Source organism: Geotrypetes seraphini, chromosome 10, assembly GCF_902459505.1.
Source record: "Geotrypetes seraphini chromosome 10, aGeoSer1.1, whole genome shotgun sequence".
NCBI lineage: Eukaryota > Metazoa > Chordata > Amphibia > Gymnophiona > Dermophiidae > Geotrypetes > Geotrypetes seraphini.
In genome coordinates, this window is record NC_047093.1 from 105,306,922 (window position 1) to 105,328,781 (window position 21,860).

A 21,860-nucleotide genomic window follows, 5' to 3' on the forward strand; every position below is an offset into this window, starting at 1 on the left:
TATTAGATAACAAGATCCGTATTCTACCAACGCCAGCTAAAGGTCTTGGAAAAATTCTGGGTGGTCCAGGACTGGAGTGTAAATGTTAAGGAACACGAAATCCACTGAGTGCAACGCAGCATGCACCAAACACCATCTGCCATCCATATCTGTCCTAAAGGAGTGAATGACAGGAGATAGTTTGTCACTAAAAAGTATTGAGACCCCATTTTTCTTACGCTGAGTCGCAGGGGAGTAGAAATGAGAGGAGTATTCCTTTAATTGGAGTTTTAAGGCAGCAGCGGGTGGAAGGTGAGTCTCCTGTAAAAAAACCACATCAGGGTGCTTGTTAGAAATATAATTAGCTATCTTTTTCCTCTTGATGGGATGATTTAACCCATTCACATTAAAAGAAAAAACATGCAAGTCAGCCATAATCCTTAAGATACAGTACCATTTTGTAACAGATAAGACCCAAGTTCAATAAGTGCAGATAATAGAGAAAATGCTTGGGGTAGACACTCCTGTCAGAAAAAAAAGAAAGAAAAAGCATAGAGGTAAAAGAGAGAAAGCTAGAAATGTCAGCACAAAGCATAGCCAAAAAAGACCACACTATCATGCGTGTAATAAACAATTCAAGGGTGCTCCTGTGATATAACACAGATGGAGATATAACACAGATGGAGATATAACACAGATGGAATAACTAGCAAAGAACCCCACACCCATACAATACCTATAACATGGAACTGGTGTGCTTATCAATATTTGCAATAAAACTGAAAAACCAGTAAATGCATTTTACAGCAACAGGAGAGAAGAAAAGACAGACTAGACCGTCAGCAGCATAACATGTCAATGCATTTTTAAAGATTCCAGAAATGTAACAAGGTCATCAGGGTCTGTATATGAAGTTGTGCGGTTGTTGTAGGTCACTTTCATCCTCGCTGGGTACATAAGACCATATTTAGCTCCAATATCTTTGAGCTCTTGTTGATGGGACAGAAAAACTTTTCTCTTCAAAGCTGTGGATTTAGCCAGGTCTGGAACTATAAAGAACTTCCTGCCTTGGTGAAGCAGCTGAGGTTTAGATTTTGCAGCTGTAAGGATTTGCAGCGTGTGTTGAAATCTAAGCAGCTTAGCCACTATGGGCCGAGGAGAGGAAGCGTGTGAAGAGAGATGAGATGGCACGCTCTATTTCCAATGGTGTGCGTGCTCTATTTCCAATGGAGGAGAGAAGACAAGACCCAGAGTTGTAGGCAGAAAATTAGACAGGAAGGAAATCATATCAGAGCCCTCCGTTGATTCAGGTAGCCCAATGATTCTTAAATTGGACCTTCTGCTGCGGTTGGAGAGGTCTTCAATGTCCCGTTGCAGGGTGGTGAGCATTTTTTCATGTTTGTGTACCAGCGCTTGCGTTGCTTGCAAGTCAGCCGTTTTTTCTTCAAGGGCGTCAAGGCGGTGGCGTGCATCAACAAATTGAGAGTTCAGCGCCTCTATTTCCCCATGCAGAAGCTTTGTCTCCTCAACCTGCTCCTGCACTACGGTCCGAATTGACCTCATTTCTTTTAAAAGCAGGTCGAATGGGGCCTCGTCGCTCTTCAACGCCATTTTCTCCAGCGTGCTCGGATCTGGCTTTGATCTCTTACCGCTGAGTGGCGCGGGCGCGACAGACTCGGCTTTTGACGGTTTCGGCGGTGACATGGAGGTGCTGGGTATAGGCTGAAATCAGTTGCGGCTGCGATTTTCCGCGAAAAAGCACTTTTAAATTGGCTTCAGGTGCTGGTGTGGAGGAGCCGCTAAACCATGCGTGCGATCCCCGTGGCAGTCAGGTTCCGCCCCCCTGATATCATTTTCATGCAAGAAATGCATCTTCCCCATACAGCTGTGCTCAAATTTCATATTGCGGGATATGCATCCCACTTTTTCTCCCCTGCCACGCATAATTTTAAAAAAATGGTGTTTCTATTCTCTTTAAAAATCAGCTCCCTACCACTATTTTTATCCCACAGAATGGATGTAGAGGGTAGATGGTGTCTGGTTAATGCTGTGTTGCACATAGTCTGTTATTGATAGAAACATGGAGGAAGCTACTGCTTGCCCTGGATTGGTAGCACGTAATATTGATACTCCTTGAGTTTTGGCCAAGTACTAGTGACCTGGATTGGCCACCATGAGAACGGGCTACTGGGCTTGATGGACCATTGGTCTGATCCAGTAAGGCTATTCATATGTTTTTATATTCCTGTAGGCAATCAGAGGATGCCTCTGTTCCTCACCAGCACCTCTCCTCCTCTCCTCTTAGACGAACCCCTCCCCCACTGGTGGCTCAGGACCCTGTCTGGAGGGCTTCCATGCATGTGTGGACGTCCACATGATAGTAACATAGTAAATTATGTCAGATAAAGACTCGAATGGTCCATCCAGTCTGCCCAAACATACACTCTATAATTTAATGATTTAATTTAAATTGTTCTTTTTCTTAGATATTTCTGGGTCAGAAACCCAAAGCTCTGCCTGGTACTGTGCATCTACTGAAGTTTCCATCAAAGCTCACTCCAGCTCATCTAAACCATCCCAGCCCATCCTCAAGTGAATGGCCATATTCGAGACACAGACCGTGCAAGTCTGCCCAGTATTGGCCTTAGTTCTTCAATATGTGCCATTATTTTCTGATTAGAGATCCTCTGTATTCATCCCATGCTTTTTTGAACTCTGCCATCATTTTCTTCTCCAGCACCTCCCTCGGGAGTGCATTCCAGGCATCAACCACCCTCTCTGTAAAGAAGAATTTCTTAACATTACTCTTGAGTCTACCACCCCCCTCAACCTCAGATTTTGCACTCTGGTTTTACCATTTTCCTTTTTCTGGAAAAGATTTTGTTCTACGTTAATACCTTTCAAGTATTTAAACATCTGAATCATATCTCCCCTTTCCCTCCTTTCCTCTAGGGCGGGGGTCGGCAACCTGCGGCTCTTTTCCACCTTTGCTGCGGCTCCGGTAGTGTATCACGCAGGCATGCAGCTTAAGTCCGGCATCGCGGCGGGAAATAGCCATGCTGAGCAGTGAGCTCAGCACATACACAGATGAAAGCCTTGCTTGCTGATTGGTCCGGCGGCCCCGCCCCGCCGGACCAATCAGCAAGCAAGGCTTTCATCTGTGTAGTGCTGAGCTCACTGCTCAGCATGGCTATTTCCCGCCGCGACGCTGGACTTGTAAGGTGCCTGAAAAAGAAATCATCCTGGCCGGGGTCGGTGTCATGCTCCGGAGATCTACAGCCTTCCTATCTCCCTCTCTCTTCTACCTGCTTCCGGCCACATCCCCTGCTCCGCGGCTCTCTTCGGCAACTCAGCAGCAGCGATCGACACAAGCTTCTGACGTCGGGGCCTACCCTCTGCGAGTCCCGCTTGTTTCAACTTCCTTTTTCCACAAAGGCGGGACTCGTAGAGGGAAGGCCTCGATGTCGGCAGCTTGTCTTGATCACTGCTGCTGACGAGTTGCTGAAGAGAGCCGCGGAGCAGGGGGGTGTTGCCAGGTGCAGGTAGAAGGGAGAGGGCCAGATGCAGGACTCGTGGGTGAGGGAGGAGAAGAGAGAGAGAAAGAGAGAGGGGAGGGAAACAAAAGGAAATCTTTCATACTGGGCTGGGCCGGAGTGGAGGGAGGGTGGAAAGATTCTGGCTACAGGGTGCATTAACAAAGGAAAAGGGGGGGAAAGCTGAAAATGGAGATAGTGACACAAAGAAGAGAAAGAGTAAGCAGGACCTACTGAATAAGGATAGAGATACAGAGGGGACATGAAGAGGAGGTGAAATAGAGACATAGAAGTAATGCTGAAAAAGTGGGGGGGGGGGAGATAAAGACATTGAAAGGGCAAATGGTGAACATGGCGTAAAGATAAGGACAGAGACAAATGAAGATTCTGAAAAAGTGGTGAGATAGGGATATAGGTGAGATGGACACAAAGAAGGGTGATGCTGGAAAATAGGTGGAATGGTAATTCTGACAGACACAGAAGGGAAATGCTGGATCAAGGAGAGATGGGGCTCAGGCTGGATGGAATGAGGAGAAATGCCTTGTTGGCCCGGAACTTCCTCTCCTACGTCAGAATTGACGTCAGGGAGCGGAATGCTGGTCAGCGCAACACTTCTGCAGGGAAAGCTTGGGACGGCGGTGGCTTGGGGGCTGTTCCCCGATTGCGGTGGCAGCAAACCGAGTGGCTTGGGGGACGGCACGGAGACAGAAAGAAGGGGGAACAGGGAGACAGAAAGAAAAAGTTGGGGGAGAGAATGAGGTCTGGAGGAGAGGAAACATACAGGAGGCTGAAAGAAAGGAAGAAAGATTGGATGCACAGTCAGAAGAAGAAAGTGCAACCAGAGACTCATGAAATCACCAAATAGCAAAGGTAGGAAAAATGATTTTATTTTCAATTTAGTGATCCTGTATATAGCATTAAGATAAGAAACAATATATGCAGTGTTAGATTTGTTTTATAATGGTTTTGCGGCTCCAAGTTTTTTTTTCTTTTCGAAAACGGGTCCAAGTGGCTCTTTATGTCTTAAAGGTTGCAGACCCCTGCTCTAGGGTATACATATTCAGGGCTTCCAGTCTCTCCTCGTACATCTTTTAGCGCAAACCTTTTACCATTTTCGCTGCCTTTCTTTGGACCACTTCAAGTCTTCTTATGTCCTTTGCTAGATAAAGTCTCCAAAACTGAATACAATACTCCAAGTGGGGCCTCACCAACGACCTGTACTGGGACATCAACACCTTCTTTCATATACTGGTAATGCCTCTCTCTATACAGCCTAGCATCCTTCTGACACCAGCCATTGCCTTGTCACACTGTTTCTTTGCCTTTAAATCTTCAGACACTATCACCCCAAGATCTCTCTCCCCATCTGTGCATATCACCCTCTCACCTCCCAGCATATACAGCTCCTTCCGATTTCCAATCTCCAAATGCATTACTCTGCACTTCTAGGCATTAAATTTTAGTTACCAGATACTAGACCATTCCTTTAACTTTTGCAGATCCTTTTTAATTTTTTCCACTCCCTCCTCAGTGCCTACTACTTTGTTAAAAATCTTGGTATCATCCGCAAAAAGGCAAACTTTCCATCTAACCTTTCAGCAATGTCGCTTACAAACATATTGAACAGGATCGGCCCCAACACCGATCCTTGAGGGACTCTACTACTCACCTTTCCTTCCTTCCTAACCACCACCCTCTGGTGTCTATCCGTCAACTAGTTTCTAATCCAGTTCATCACTTTGGGTCCCAACTTCAACACATCAAGTTTGTTTAAGAGCCTCCTATGAGGAACCTTGTTAAAGGCTTTGCTGAAATCTAAATAAATTACATGAAGCATATGTCCTTGGTCCAATTCTCTGGTCGCCCAATCAAAAAATTCAATCAGATTTGTTTGGCACGATTTACTTTTAGTAAAACCATGCTACCTCAGATCCTGTAACCCATTAGATTCTAGAAATTTTATTATCCTTTCTTTCAGCAATGCTTCCATTACTTTCCAATAGCCAAAGTGAGGCTTACTGGTCTGTAGTTTCCTACTTCATTTCTGGGACCACTTTTGTGAATTGGCACCACATCTCCACTTTTCCAATCCCCAGGAACCACCTCCGTCTCCAGAGACTTGTTGAACAAATCATTAATAGGATCCGCCAGAACCTCTCTGAGTTCCCTCAATATCCTGGGATGGATCCTGTCTAGTCCCATCGCTTTGTCCACCTCCAGTTTTTCAAGTTGCTCATAAGATCATAAGAATTGTTGCTGCTGGGTCAGATCAGTGGTCCATCGTGCCCAGCAGTCCGCTTCCACGGTTGCCCCTACGTCAAAGACCAGTGCCCTGAGTCTAGCCTTACCTGCTTACGTTCTGGTTCAGTAGAAACTTGTCTAACTTTGTCTTGAATCCCTGGAGGGTGTTTTCCCCTATAACAGCCTCCAGAAGAACGTTCCAGTTTTCTACCACTCTGTGGGTGAAGAAGAACTTCCTTTATGTTTGTACAGAATCTATCCCCTTTTAACTTTAGAGAGTGCCCTCTCGTTCTCCCTACCTTGGAGAGGGTGAACAACCTGTCTTTATCTACCAAGTCTATTCCCTTCATTATCTTGAATGTTTCGATCATAAACACTTTCCTCCGTGAACAGCGCAGAATCTACTCCATTTTCTCGTGTTACTTTGCCAGACAAACTCAGTCCTTCTCCTGGATTTTCTTCCGTGAACACAGAATAGAAGTATTTGTTTAGCACGTTTGCTTTTTCCTCATCACTCTCCACATATTAGTCCCAGCATCTTTTAGCTTAGCAATTCCATTTTTCATCTTCCTCCTTTCACTAATACAGTCAAACTTCGGTTTGCGAGTAACGCAGTTTGCAAGTATTTTGTAAGACGAGCAAAACATTCTCGCAAATCTTGTCTCGCAAACCGAGCGTTGACTTGATTTGCGAGCACCCTTCCCCCCCAAGAACCGGCATCGCTCCCTCCGCTGAACAGCACCCAGCCTTACCCCATCTGGCACCGGCACGCAGCCCATAGGATGTGCCGGTGCCAGAAGTTCCTGCCTCTTGCCTGGGCCTTGAGCATCTGCGCATGCTCAAGGCCTTCTGGTTCTCACTCTCTGGTGAAGTAGGAGCGATTCAAAAGCTGGAGTGAATTTCTTCTGCATGGCTTAAGAGCACTGGGATATTACCCGTCCAGAATGACACACCTATTGCAGTAGAATATAAATTCTTACAAAAGAGAGATAGAAAATGAAAACCAAGTTGATCACTAGTCTTATGATACCAGATTATTATGCTGGCAGCTCTGTACAGAGGATTGCACAATGAAGGAACGGAAACCTTGTCTTAACAAATGTAGGTCAAAATGCTTCACTCAATGTTATAAGGAGAAACTCAAGTGTACTATATACAGTATATTAAACATCTTAAAATGCACAGAACTGTTACCTTTAGTGATTGTTACAAACTGGGAAAAAATTGCACCCAACACAAATAGTAAAGGAGGAGTACACTACACACAAACAGATAAGGTGCTTGTTTGTTAACCTAGAATTGCTGTTGGCTCATCAACTTTGGTGCTTTCTAACAGAACAAAGCTGTACTGGTAAGATTTTCTCTACAAAATGCAATTTGCATTAAATTACCTAAAATTTAAATTATTAATAAAACTAAGAAAAAAAGGTCTGTATGTTTTCTGTCAGGTAGAATTAATTTACCATTTTGAAGTTTCTCTTCAAGAGTTGAGAGCATGTGTAGACTTTGATTTAACTGTTCATAGAACCCCTCAGCGACACAGTAATCAATGTCATTAGCCTGCAGCAACTCCTCAAAGGCTTTAATAAGATTCTTCAGGTGCTCGTGATACATCATACAAATCCTAAAACTTTCTTTCATTTGCTGACGTTGAAATGAGATTTCTTGAGCTTGGGACTGCATTAAAGAATCATACCTGGAAAAACAAATGACAAACTACAAGTGTGTATTTTCTGAAAGGAAAGCAATTACTTACCCCTAGCAACTATTCTTCAAGATAGCATGTGGGTGAAATCATCTGATGAAGCTTGACATGGAAATAATTCTCCAGGTCTACACAAGATTTGGGAGCATTTTACTCAGAGTTGGTAATGGTCTGGAGCAGGGGTCTCCAAAGTCCCTCCTTGAGGGCCGAATCCAATCGGGTTTTCAGGATTTCCCCAATGAATATGTATGAGATCTATGTGCATGCACTGCTTTCAATGCATATTCATTAGGGAAATCCTGAAAACCCGACTGGATTCGGCCCTCAAAGAGGGACTTTGGAGACCCCTGGTCTGGAGGTTAGTGGCCCTGATGATTGCTGTAGTGTGTGCTTGTGGCTTGGTATTCCTATAAAGCCCATTGGGCTATGGTGGGGGAGTAGAGTGCTACTGCTCCTGGAGGCCTGAGCTCTGTTGCAGAACATAGCTGCCTGTGGCTGCGGGGAGACAATTTACTGCAAATCTTTGAAGCTACCACAGGAAATGCCCGCACAACTTAGGTAGAAAGAAAACTGCAATGAGGCAACTGAGCAGGAGCAGCCCAACCCTGACGTGGACTCCCCACTCCCCAGTAAAAACAAAACACCAGTTCTGTTAACTGGTGGCTGAATGCGATTGTGCAGAACTGGAATGATTGCAGGTAGAAATTCGACTGACGATCTGAGCTGAGATTGGATGGGCCTGGGTAGTCTTGCCCTGTGTGTAAGAGTAGTGAAATATCAGTCAATATATCTAAGAATGACTGTAAACCATCTCAATTGTGGAAATCGGAGAGTTTGTATAATATGATTCGAAATGACTCTGTTGTTCTGAAAGAAAATGCAGACGGCAAAGCCAAATGTTGGAAAACGTTCAGATTGGTTGAAACTGCAAATGGTGAGCATATTTTTGGCTGGGCAGCCTGCGTGAATTGTTTGAGTTGTCTACTGTTTAAGTCAAGATCAGACAAAGGATTGATTAAACAGTATGGGACAAAAAATATGATGGATCATATGAAGTCATGTGCTATCGCCAGACTGGGAAGGTAAACGCTGATTGATTGGTTTGTGAGAAAGGTTCCTCGTACAAATATTTCACCAGGGGATAGAGCTGCTGTGAAGAGTGCTGAACTGTGTTCAGTTGTTGAGGCTGGACTATTGTTCTCTATTGTTGATAGTTTGGGTTTGAAATCATTTGCCCAGCAAATGATTTTAATTGGTAGCAGTTATGGAAACATAAGTTTTGATGATACACTGAATGGACACCTAACAGTAAGGGAAGTGATCTTCGAAAGAATGAAGCAATGCTGCAAGGAAATCATGAAACAAGTTATGACTAGTTCTGTCCATATAGCTGTGTAGTTCTGCACAGATATGTAGACTGATGACGTTAACAAGAATTCATATGGAGTCTAAGATGGCAGCCTGATTGCGTTCGGTTGAACGCTGCAGTGCCTATTACCAGCAATGGTCAAAAGGAAATCAAAGACCCGGGTTTTCCCATCAGAATCCAGGCCATAACCACAATTACCTGGCCCGATGGATGCGTTCGTCGAACGGGGACCCAAAGTGGAGCCGGACGAGACCTGGCACAAGGTAGAGCGGTTTCAGAGACTCCTCACACTTCTTTCGAGGAGACTAGCAACCACCATTATTTTCTGATTAGAGATCCTCTGTGTTCATCCCATGCTTTTTTAAACTCTATCACCGTTTTCCTCTCCACCACCTCCCTCGGGAGTGCATTCCAGGCATTCACCACCCTCTCTGTAAAGAAGAATTTCCTTACATTGCTCTTGAGTCTCCCACCCCTCAGCCTCAAATTATGCCCTATAGTTTTACCATTTTCCTTTCTCTGGAAAAGATTTTGTTCTATGTTAATACCTTTCAAGAACTTAAACGTCTAAATCATATCTCCCCTGTCCCTCCTTTCCTCTAGGGTATACATATTCAGGGCTTCCAGTCTCTCCTCATAGGTCTTTTGGTGCAAACCTCCTATCATTTTCATCGCCTTCCTCTGGACCGCTTCAGTCTTCTTATGTCCTTCACCAGATACGGCCTCCAAAACTGAACACAATAGTCCAAGTGGGGCCTCACCAACGACCTGTACAGGGGCATCAACACCTTCTTTCTTCTACTGGTTATGCCTCTCTTTATACAGCCCAGCATCCTTCTGGCAGCAGCCACCACCTTGTCGCACTGTTTTTTCGCCTTTAGATCTTCAAACACTATCACCCCAAGGTCTCTCTCCTCTTCCGTGCATATCAGCACATCCTCTCCCCTCCCAGCATATAAGGTTCCTTCCCATCATTAATCCCCAAATGCATTACTCTGCATCCAAATGGAGCTCTATAAGAACATCAGCCGTAAAGAGGCGGACAGAAGTTTCAAGTATTTATTAAAATTTGATAAATCGCCTATCCAATTTCTAAACAATGTACAAAGCATAAAAGGGTTTTAAATCACAAGGACATTACAATGTACATGATCCGAGGGGAAAGGGGGAAGAAATAAATTTTATGATAGGACAAGAAGACTCGTAAGGATAAAACAATATGGATGCGGAATGGAAAAAGGAAAGTTGAATAAGAAGCATTTTAGTTTGCTTTTGAATCGATCCTCTATTTTTTCTTCTCTAATATAGGTTGGTAAAGCATTCCACGTTTGGCGCGCTGTAATTAAAAAGATGTCGGGGCGTTTTGTACTAATTATCTTTAAAGATGGAATGGAAAGTATCTTTAAAGATGGATTGATCAGCTGATTTAAGTGGGCAAGCAGGTGCACAGGGAATCAGCAGTTTGTCTAAGAAGATTGGTACATTAGTTGTTATAATTTTAAAGGCTAGGAGGGCAATTTTATAAGTAATTCTGTAACTGATTGGCAACCAGTAAGCCTTTATCAAAAGAGGAGTTACATGATCAAATTTCTGTGCTTTAGAGATGAGTTTAATAGCAGTGCTTTAAATAATCTGTAGACATCTGGTCTCCCTTTGCATAATACCTTTAAACAGCAAGTTGCAATAGTCTTGTTTTGAGATCACTAGAGTGGATTAATATATTTATTGATTTTGGTTCTAAGAATTTTGACACCAACCGAATCATACAAAGTTTGTAATGACAAGACTTGACCACCGAACTAATATGTTTGTGATATGTAAGTTTGAAGTAAAAAATGACACCTATAATTTTTACTGAATTAACAATTTGTAATGGATTGCCATTAATGGTGATAGGGGCTGAAAATGAGAAGAAGGATCAGTACCTCTAAATCCGGACATTCAGAGCGGCCAAGGAGACCAGGCTCAGCAAAGGCAGCCAAAGCCAACTTAAATACAGTGGCAGGAGACAGAAGAAACATAAAATCAGCATTGCAATTACTGCAATCGGGGTCTGGCATGGCCAGACAAGAGAGCTCCCTAACAGGATGCTTCGCCACAGACCGAAAAAGCCCCAACACACATGTCGCTGCGTCCAACGAGCAGGGTTTGAGGATACGCCTTCGAGGAGCCTAGTAAACTCTGGTGAAAAGGCCTACTTCGCAACCATGGCAGGGCTTTGTTGAGATACATGCATTGCGGTAAGACAGTCCCCAGACTCAGAACACAGGCATACTGTGTCAGATTCAAGAATGGCCTCTGGGCAAGATTTTCTTTGGAAGACACAGATACAGACTGGCTCCCCAGTCCAAGAGGACACATAAGAGGTGAAGCCTGAAGCTCCCAACCCCTCCCTAGGCATGCTACTTAACGCAGTACGCAATCACTGATCCGGTACAATCAATGTCCATATTCAATAGATTAGAGGCTGGGGAATCCATCCCAATCAATTTTGAGTAATATCGAGGGGGTTTTGAGGCAGAAATTAAAGTTAGAAAAAAAGATCGATTTTAAAATCTAAGATGGCCACCGTCACAAATTCATGCCAAAAACAAAATCCAAAAATAAAAAATAAAAAATAGTGATTTGGGGTCTGGGGAGGTGGGAGACCTGAACTCTACCCACAGAAACTGTGAAAATAAGTTTAAATCGATCCACAAGCCACCCCTGAAGTTCCCATAGGAAATAATGGATGTACTCAGTCTCTGTAGAGCCTTTGCCTGTCAGAGTTTTTAAAGTGGAGAAAAAAGACTTTCTGCCTCAGAAACAGCGCCAAATGCAATGGAATGGAAGATCTTCCAGCCGGCCAGATCGACTACACCCTCTAACCCCCACAGATCCTCTGCCATGTGGCCAGGGGCAGAAAAGGCAGCCAGTGCCTTGACACCTGGGTGGGGTTTCTGTTCAGATACATACAGCCTGCACTAGAAACCTAAGACAGGGTCACCAGACAGCAACCTCCATGGGAAGGGACCCCAGGTACTTCCAGAAAGTGACACACAGCAAATTGGTTTCACAGATCCACCAGAGTTTCTCCATGAAGCTGCAGTCCAGCACTGTAGGATTGCATCCTTTTCTCCAACAGTGGACCACCAGGGAGGGGTCTGAAGGCACTGAAGCCATCAAGAAATGAAGTTTAAGCAAACTTTAAGTGAAAAAAATAAGAAATAGAAGCAGAGCACCAGCAATTAGACTTCTGCTTGGGCTGCTTGCAGAAATTGAACCTAAGGTTGCTTACTGTTTCTCACAGTAGGGGGAAGAGCATGTGTTCAGAAAAAAAAGTAGATTTCTGCAACACCCAGACTGCGGGTTGGGATTGAACACCTAGCATATGGAATCCGGAAGGTAAGTAATAGAATGCGGTATATAAATACATTTTTATGTTATGTTATCTTCCCTTTGAGGAAAGGCTAAAGCAGCTAAGGCTCTTCAGCCTGGAGAAGACACGACTGAAAGGAAATATACCAGAGATCTAAAAATAATTGCTGAGTGGAGTGGATCTGGTAGGCAAGATCAGGGAGGAAGGAAACAGGAATAGGTGTGATGGGAGAGTTAACAAGGTACTGGATCAAAACAAGCAGTACAGTAATACCAGCAGACTGAAACAGGAGCAGCCACAAAGCAAGGCAGATATGACAAAAAAATGGAAGGTAACTAGAAAATTATATCCAAAGCCCACAATTGGAGAGAATAGTGGGAAAGTTGACCAAATCAGAAAACATACTAAAATCATAGTTTTATGAATTCTCCTTTAGAAAGCTGTTTCATATATCCACCATCATTTTTGTGAGTAAATATTTATTTTACTGTTTTTCTAATTCTACCTTGTCTGAAGTCTCATGTCATGATTTCTTGTTCTAGAATTTTCTTTCTATTTTAAAGGATTTGATACATATCTTTGAGGTATTTAAATCATATTTCCTTCTTCATTTACTCTTATTCTCTATGGCATACATATTTATAATAAGTCTATTTCTCAACTAACAGGACTTTTGATTAAGAACCTGCACCCTATACCATTTTGGTTCCCCTCTTCTCAACTGCTTCTACAATGTCCATAACTAACTGGAGCTACAGCCTCAAGAATTGGACACAAAATTCCAAACAAAATCTCACCAACAATCATCATCATCTTTTTTTTTTCTTCTACTGGATATCTTTCTTTATGCCAAGGGTTTTCAATCAAATCCTGAGAATACACCCAGTCAGTCAGATTTTTAGGATCTCCATAATGAATATGAATGAGATAAATTGCAATGCATGAAAATCTATCTCATACAATACTCATTGTGGGTATCCTGAAAACCTGACAGGCTAAGTGTGTCCTGAGGATTGGGTTAAGATTGAACCGCTGAGTTGTGCGCCTGTGTGTTCCTTTGGTCCTGGGTACCAACTTGTCACAATATTTCACTACTTTGAGATCAGCAAATGTAATCACACCTTCATCTCATTCTTGCCTGGTAGATACCAATATCTTAATCTAAATCATGTAATTGCTCCCTTGCACATCAGATACACTAACTCTGTACTTTTAGCATTAAATCTTAGCTGTTATGAGTTTAACCATTAAAGCATTTTAGAGCACTTTTCATTCTATTCTTTTAGGGGAGTTCTACTTTGCAGCAGATCATAATGCCATCTACAGAATGAAAATCTTTTTCCTACTGCTTTTCAGTGATATCACTTAAAGAGATATAATCCAGATGTGTCCTCTGTTAATTCTCATTTCCTTACAGTGAACTCCATTTACACTACACTGTTCAATGCTAAATCACTTTCCAATCCAGGCTACCACCTTGGGAGTTCACTCCCATGCTGATCATTTTATTTATAAGCTTCCAGCTGGGTGGAAGTGTATTTACAAAGCACTTAAGACACACAAGGTTTCATAGATTACTATGCTGTTTTGTGCAAGAGCTTTGAAAATGAGCCCCATAGTGTCAAAGCATTTGCTGAAATTCATATGCAGAAAATACTGAAATACTTTCTTACATGATATGAATAAATTCTTACCTGGATAGTGACATTTTTATTTTCTTTTGTAGAATATATACATGATCCAGAAGTTTCATACTTGCAGCCTTCTCCTTTTGGAGTTCAGACTTGAGTTGCATTCTTTGCTGATTTAAGAACACTACTCTTTTTACCTCTGTTGCATTAGAAGAATAAAGGCTTGTCTCTAGTGTCTGATCATCTGTATGTTCTTTCTTATTATCTAAAACATCTTCTACAGAAGTTCTCAAATTTGTCAAAAATGTATTAAATGAATCACTGGATGGTACTTGTCTGCTGTAAGTTTGAAAGAAGAATAATACATTTTGGTACTTTTCAAGCTGAAGCTCCATATCTTTTATTCTTTGTTTCAATTCATCAGGGTCATCTAGTACATTCTTTGAATTTTGTCCATCTAGCTCCTTCACACAGTTACCAAACTGTGTTTCAATTTCAGATCCTATGAAAAGAAAAAGTAAATCAGAATAATGTGAGGAGCACTTACAACCTTCAAAGTCAATGATAGAGCAATATGTTAAGTTCCACTGAGCAAAATATAAAATTGTTTTGTGTTCAGTCTTCTTGAGCTCTCTTTGACAGCCAGCTGCCAATACAAGAAAAGCCTTTACTGCAGAGATGCCCAACCTCTTTCATCAAAGGCATGGGGGTATGTAAGGGCAGGGGGAACGTTTAGAGAGGTAAGATAAGGTAAGATGGAATGCTTCTCTTATTATTTTTAGATATGTAGTTGGAATTTGTTCATTGGCTATCGGTTCCATATAAGTGGTCTTTGAATTCATGGAACTTGTATTGTCTGTTATAACCAATAAAAAAGATTCATCATTACACAAAGTACGAAGACTGTGACTACTTTTAGTCAGACAGTGAGGAAAAGTTTTTAAACTGTTGCGAAAATTGTCTATTAAAAATGTGTACAAAAATAAAAGAGAAATGATCAAATTCATAATGTGCTATGAGGAATACAAAAAACACAAGATGGGCAGTCTCAAATGATCATTACAAATCCATTATAAGCAGGACCCTCAACCATCAATCTTCCTCTGGGTAACTAAGCTTTCAAAAGCTGTCTCATATGTTGAGGATCACAGCAAGCTTATTTATGCTTCTCATAAAGAACTATACACGGTCGAGTCACATTATTATGAACACCACCTACCTCTGACGTAAGGGGCGCATAGCCAATGAAAAATACACGTCACGTGCAGACTTCATGGTTATAGAAGGAGGGATGTCAGCAAGTTGCCAAAACAGCAACCATGGCATTCATGGGGAAAAAGTGTGATTTATCAGACATTGAAAAAGACATGATCATCGCCTACCAGGCCAATGGTGGCAGCATTTCAGAAACGGCGTGTAAACTGTTCACGGGCTGCTGTAGTTAAAGTGTACCATGAGTGGATGAATGGAACCTTTTCGATGACCCAATGTGGTAACTGTGGTGCAGCACAAGATATTGATGCGAGAGGTGAACGTTGGCTGCGCAGGTTGGTGCATGCTAACTGGCACACAACCGTGGAGCAACTCACCATCCAAACGAACCAGAGGGCTTCCAGATGTGTGTCCAAAATGACTGTGTAGTGAATCCTGTTTTGAATGGAGCTCTGGAGCAGTTGGCTGAAGATGAACATCGAAGCCTCGATGAAGAACGTCGGTAAGAGAATGAGGATCGATATCTTGATGAACTTTGTTGTCTACTAGCAGATCGATACGCTGGGGATCTGGAGTTTGTACCCTGCGGCCTTGAGGTGCAATGCTTAGGCTGGGCCAGTACCAAAGGAGTCAATGTTAATAGCGGTGTTGCATATAATTTAAACATGTCACTGATTTCCCTCCTGAAGAACTCCTTCAGCTGTTCCTTAAATAACTGCACAAGTACCCTTGGCTCAACAGCCGGTACCATCAGTGTGGCAGGGTGCCTAGGGGTAGATGACCTCGGTGAGGATTCATGCCCTAAAGTAGACAACACCTGTGGAGATGGAGAGCATGGGCATTGCTTCTTAACCTGCATCAAGGAACTCGATGCTGTCGAGGTGTTGCTTCTTAACCTGCATCAAGGAACTCGATGCTGTCGAGGCTTGCGATGCTGGTTGAGAGGAGAATGGCTTCTTAGCTGGCTTGTCCAAAGCCCATCATTGAGCCAAAGAGCTTTTCCTGCTGGATATGACATGCTTTAAGTGAGCGTCTTCTGCAAGGTAGAACACAGACCCAATGTTCAGGGCCTAAAACACTGCAAACACCAGCTATGTGTGTCAGTTATGGAAATAGACCGTTGTCACTGACAGAACTTTTTAAAACACATCAAAGGTTTCAACATGGCCGGAGAGATTTCATTGGCAAAATTAAACTCAATGATGAAGCCGCATGGAAAAAACTTCCGAAAGAAAAAGCTAAAGGAAGGACCGCCAAAAAAGGTTAAGACCACGTGCAAAGACAATGCCTCATCTCAAGCAGAAGCCTGGATGAGGGAAAAAATAAGAAGAGTTGTTTTTTTTTTTTAATGCAAAGTACAGAAAGTAAAGTTTAAAATAAATTAAAATGTAGTCAAAGACCAGAATACAAACGGGCCAAAGGCAATGCTGATCGGACGAAGTCCAGAAAAATGCACTTCTTTGCACTGTGGAGAATGAAGAGAGCCTACATCGGGTGGGAAGGCACTTGTGCATGTGTAGTGCGGGCAGTCGCAAAGTTTCTCAAAACTTATAGTGACAGTTTACTTTCCATACTGTTTGTACCGGGTTCCATGGATGACATCACCCACATGTGTGAGAATATGTTGCCTGCTTGTCCTAGGATAATTGAGAATATGTTGAAACCCTCAGCTTAATGTGTGAAGGCAGATAAGAAAGCAAACATAATGTTAGGATTTATCAGGAAAGGAATGAAAAATAAAGATGAAAATGTTATAATGCTCTTGGATCACTCTATGGCAGGGGTAAGGAGCTCCGGTCCTCGAAAGCCGTATTCGTCGGGTTTTCAGGATTTCCCCAATGAATATGCATGAGATCTATTTGCATGCACTGCTTTCAATGCATATTCATTAGGGAAATCCTGAAAACCCGACTGGAATACAGCTCTCGAGGACTGGAGTTCCTACCCCTGCTCTATGGTATGGCTGCAACTCGAATACTGTGTGCAATTCTGGTCACTGTATCTAAAAAAAAAATGTAGCGGAATTAGAAAAGGTACAGAAAAGGGCAATGAAAATGATAACAACATAAGAATAGCCTTACTGGGTCAGACCAAAGATCCATCAAACCCAGTAGCCCATTTTCACAGTGGCCAATCCAGGTCACTAGTACCTGGTCAAAACCCAAGATGTAGCAATATTCCATGTTACTGATCCAGGGCAAGCAGTGGCTTCCCCCGTGTCATTCTCAATAAGACTATGGACTTTTCATCCAGGAAATTGTCCAAACGTTTCTTAAACCAGCTACGCTATCTGCTCTTACCACATCCTCTGGCAGCACGTTGCAGAGCTTAACTATTCTCTGAGTAAAAAAAAATTTCCTCCAACTGGTTTGAAAAGTATTTCCCTGTATTTTCATCGAGTGTCCCTTAATCTTTGACGGGAGTGAAAAATCGATCCACTTGTACCCGTTCTACTCCACTCAGGATTTTGTAGACTTCAATCACATTTCCCTTCAGCTGTCTCTTTTCCAAGCTGAAGAGCTTTAACCATTTTAGTCTTTCCTCATACGAGAGGAGTTCCATCCCCTTTACCATCTTGGTCGCTCTTCTTTGAACCTTTTCTAGTGCCACTATATCTTTCTTGAGATAAGGACCAGAATTGAACGCAATACTCCAGATGAGGTCGCACCATGGAGCGATACAGGGGCATTATAACATTCTTAGTCTTGTTAACCATCCCTTTTTAAAATAATTCTTAGCATCCTCTTTTGCTTTTTTGGCCACCGCTACACATTAAGCTGAGGGCTTCAACGTATTCTCAATTCAGAAGTATTAAATTGCATAGCTTTTATTCATACACAAGTGGAAACTTGGACATATACATTTAGATTGAAATTAAATCCGGGTAAATCAAAATTCTTTCTAGCTAGTCCTAATGAATAAATTACTGAAACAACTTTACTTTTAAATGGTCAATCTTATTCGATATCTCCTACGCTAAAAATTTTAGGGATTATTTTAGATCAGTCCTTATCTTTTAAGGTCCATACAGATTCACTGGTTAAGAGATGTTTTATTGTTCTCTGGAAGCTGCGTACTATTAGGAAATATTTTGATTTTATATCATTTAAAATCCTGGTCCAATCTTCAATCCTTTCAATCCATGTAAGTACCTGGCAAAACCCAAATAATAGCAACATTCCATGTTACTGATCTGGGCCAAGCTTTGGCTTCCCCTATGTCTGTCTCAATAGCAGACTATGAACTTTTCCTCACGGAAACTCTCCATTTTTTTAAAATCAGCTATGTTAACTGCTCTTTTCATATCCTCTGGCAATGTGCTCCAGAGCTTAACTATTCTCTGAGTGAAAAAATATTCCTCCTATTGGTTTTAAAAGTATTTCCCTGTAACTTCAGAGTGATCCCTAGTCTTTAAAATTTTTGATGGAGTGGAAAAAAAAAGAAAAAAAAGAAATTGATCCACTTGTACCTGGTTCTACACTACTCAAGGTGGTAAAAATTATGGAAAGATTGGTCCATTCTCAACTAATGGAATATCTTGATCAATTTTCTCTCTTGCATAAATCTCAATCTGGTTTTAGACCTTTATTTAGTACCGAGACAGTATTTGTGGCTATTTTGGACAATTTACATTCTTTGTTTAGTAAAGGTCTTAATGTCTTGATCATGCAATTTGATATGAATTCTGCATTTGATTTAGTGGGCCATGGGAAATTGCTGCAAGGTTTGGATGCTATTGGTATTAGAGGAGAGGTGTTAGAATGGTTTCAGGGCTTTCTCATGTCTCGCACCTATCAAGTTCGTTTCAATAATGATCTTTCAGGTATTTGGAATAATTCATCTGGCGTTCCGCAAGGTTCACCATTGTCCCTATTGCTCTTTTACGTTTATATGTTCCAGCTGGAGTTAAAGCTGTTTAGTTATGCAGATGATTTTACAATCATTATTCCTTTTGCTATTTCTCTTTCTGAAGTTATTCCTAAAGCAACAGAAGTATTATGTCTAATGGATGACTGAATTTAGACTGAAGCTTAATTCAGAAAAAACGAAGTTTTTTGTAGCTTCACCAAGCCCATTTGATACTAAAACATCATTGTGTTTAAATGAATTCAGCTATCCTATTCAATCTACCATTAAGATTTTCGGAATAATACTGGACCAGGGCTTGACTATGAAGAACCAGGTGAACTCTTTAGTCAGAAAGGGCTTCTTTACTCTTTGGAAGCTTTGGTCTATTAGGGCATATTTTGATGTTTCATCATTTAGAGTTTTGGTACAGTCTCTTATTCTAAGCCAGCCTATTTGGCAATTTCCCAGAAGAATATACGATTGCGCATAGTACAAAATGCGGCGGTCAGGCTGATTTTTAGGTTGAATAAATATGATCACGTAACACTCTCCTATCGAGTATTGCATTGGCTGCCAATGGAGGCGCAGGTGAAGTTTAAGTTTGGTTGCTTCTGTTTTAAGGCTTTGTTTGGTTTAGCTCCCAAATATATAATTGAGCTTTTCTCTTTTGCAACCAACAGACATAAGAGAAACTCACATCTGAATTTTGTTTTTCCACCTGTTAGAGGATGTAAACTTAAAAAACATAATCAAATTTTTTTTTTCATATCAAGCAGCGTTATGGGGTAAGGATTTAGAACAATTGCTTTTGCTTACTGACACTTATGGAGAATTTAGGAGACATCTAAAAACATCTGTTTTCGAAGTATTTAGGCAGCTAATTTGTAAAAATTTTATTATGCACTATTTTGATCATTTTAGTGTCTCTAATTATTGGCTTTTAACTTTTTTTTAGTTCTATTCAACTTCTTTTATTGTTTTTTTTAACTACTGTAAACCGCATAGAATTTTATGGCCTTGCGGTATATAAATTGATGATTATTATTATTATTGTTGTAGACTTCAATCATATCTCCCCTCAATCATCTCTTTTCCATGGGTTGAAAGCTTTAGAAGTGGCATCCAAAGATGAGATGGCCAATGAGAAGCTATGAGAATCATCATGTCCTGATCTTGGCAAAGTATGAAGTCTTCCCGATAACAGGGTTGGTGGAAATGTGTAGAGGATTCTGTTTCCCCAATGGAGGAGGAAGGCATTTGACTTAAGGCAACTGGGGGCATAGAGTCTGGAGCAAAATAAGAGAAGTTTGTACTTGCAGGGGGAAACAAAGAGATCTATATCTTGTCATACCCATGCCCCTGAAGAATGTAGCGAGCTGCTGGGTTGTGACACGATATACAGATTTGGTTGTCCCCCTATAACTAGGGGAGCCTTTCAAGATTTTTGAAACTTAGGCAACAGTCTAGGTATGCCCTTATCAGTAGACTATTTCATGAACAGACCTCAGGGTGGCAAAGGAATGAAAGCTTTTATTCGGCACCTGGCCTCAAAAATCAGTGCTCATAACATTGGTCAGTTTTGTATAGCACTAAGCAATGTTCAGATTGTAATGCCAAAATCTGGCCTCAACATAACCAAAGAAAATTCCCCGCAAAAGAAAAGATTGGTATTTCTGTCCATCACAGTTCTGACACAAACCATGGTCTCTGGACTTTACAAGGTAAGTGATCACAGTTCTCTTTACCAAAGCCAAAACTCAGTAATGTCTTAATTTGTAGTTTTCATAATCGAATTCATGCAGCACAACTTTCCCACTATTTGCAGAGCAGTGCCTAAAACCTGTCGTACTCAAAATGCCTCTTTCTGCAATGGCTTACACTTCATGACTGCTCATACTAACTAAGGCTGAGGTACAGGCATAATTAGCAGAGAGACAATAGGTTTAGACCTCTGTGGAAAAATGGTCTTACTGAGACATGAAGAATCCTTCTTTGGCATTCCTGAAGCAGGCTAACAGAAATGGCTTTCAAGGATAAACACTTCAATGGGAACAGGTAAGTTTTTACTTCAGGGATTTTCAGTTCTTTACTGGGGAAAATCCAAGCTCAGTTCACTCTAATTAGCTAGCCTTGGCAATGGCTAACAGCTAGTATCTGCACACGTAGTTCTGCTAACAGTGAAGCAACGAAAAACAAAACATGTTGAGTTTTTCCTGCTCAACGTTTGTCCATATTTTAGTAACTTCTCTGCTTGGCAAAAAGAGAGTCAGTTCATCAGTCATAAGGAGCAGAGAAAATGCAAAGAACTTTACAAGCCACAGGCACAGTCCAAATGTAATTTCTACTGAAGCACACACTGTCTACATACCAGAAAAGGAAACAAGAAAAAATCCAGCACACTCACATTTGCTCAGGCTATCTCCATTTGCTCTGGCAAAGATTCTTCCACAGCACCACTCTCTTCAATATTCATGGCCTCAAATGGTTCTGATGTAAAGGAATCTGAAGTGAAGCAAACTTCCTCCTCTGCCATGTCCCAATCAGGACTGCTCACCTCAGCTGACTGGGGTGTGGAAAGCTCAGTCCCATTCTGAGCCTCTCCTTGTCCTACCCTTGACTCTTCTAAGAGCCTCTCTTTAAGGAACATTAAACCACTCCCCTTCTGCCTGTAGAGGGGGGTGGTTTTAGGTTCTCTATCTGGTTCTGTGAAACCCTGCTTCCCTTCTCTGCCCTGTCTTGGTTTTAAAGGGCCAGGCATTCAGGATTACAGGCAGGTTTGGCAAAAGGTGTAACTGGTTGCTTGTGTTCTTCCTGACAATCCCTCAATGTTTTATCCCTGTGATTGTAAGGGAGGTCAGCATCCAACTGCTCTGCAGAACTCACCTGGTCAGCTCTTCTGCACAGGATTTTAGTATTCCCAATTCCAGATTTTGGGATAAAGCCTAAGCGGGTGCTAGGTTTGTCACAATCTGCAGTTCCCCAT

General features: G+C 41.8%; 1 protein-coding gene across 5 annotated transcripts in view; it reads right to left on the reverse strand.

Moving 5' to 3' along the window:
* The window catches only part of LOC117367981 (CDK5 regulatory subunit-associated protein 2-like), a 372,935-nt gene that overhangs the window by 170,003 nt on the left and 181,072 nt on the right, over positions 1-21,860 (reverse strand). For all 5 annotated transcript variants that reach the window (XM_033961149.1, XM_033961147.1, XM_033961146.1 and 2 more), the window contains 2 exons: positions 13,880-14,318; positions 7,217-7,449 (listed from right to left, as the gene is read on the reverse strand). In XM_033961149.1, coding sequence (XP_033817040.1) covers positions 7,217-7,449; positions 13,880-14,318 — 672 coding nt within the window. The remainder of the gene's footprint in view (positions 1-7,216; positions 7,450-13,879; positions 14,319-21,860) is intronic.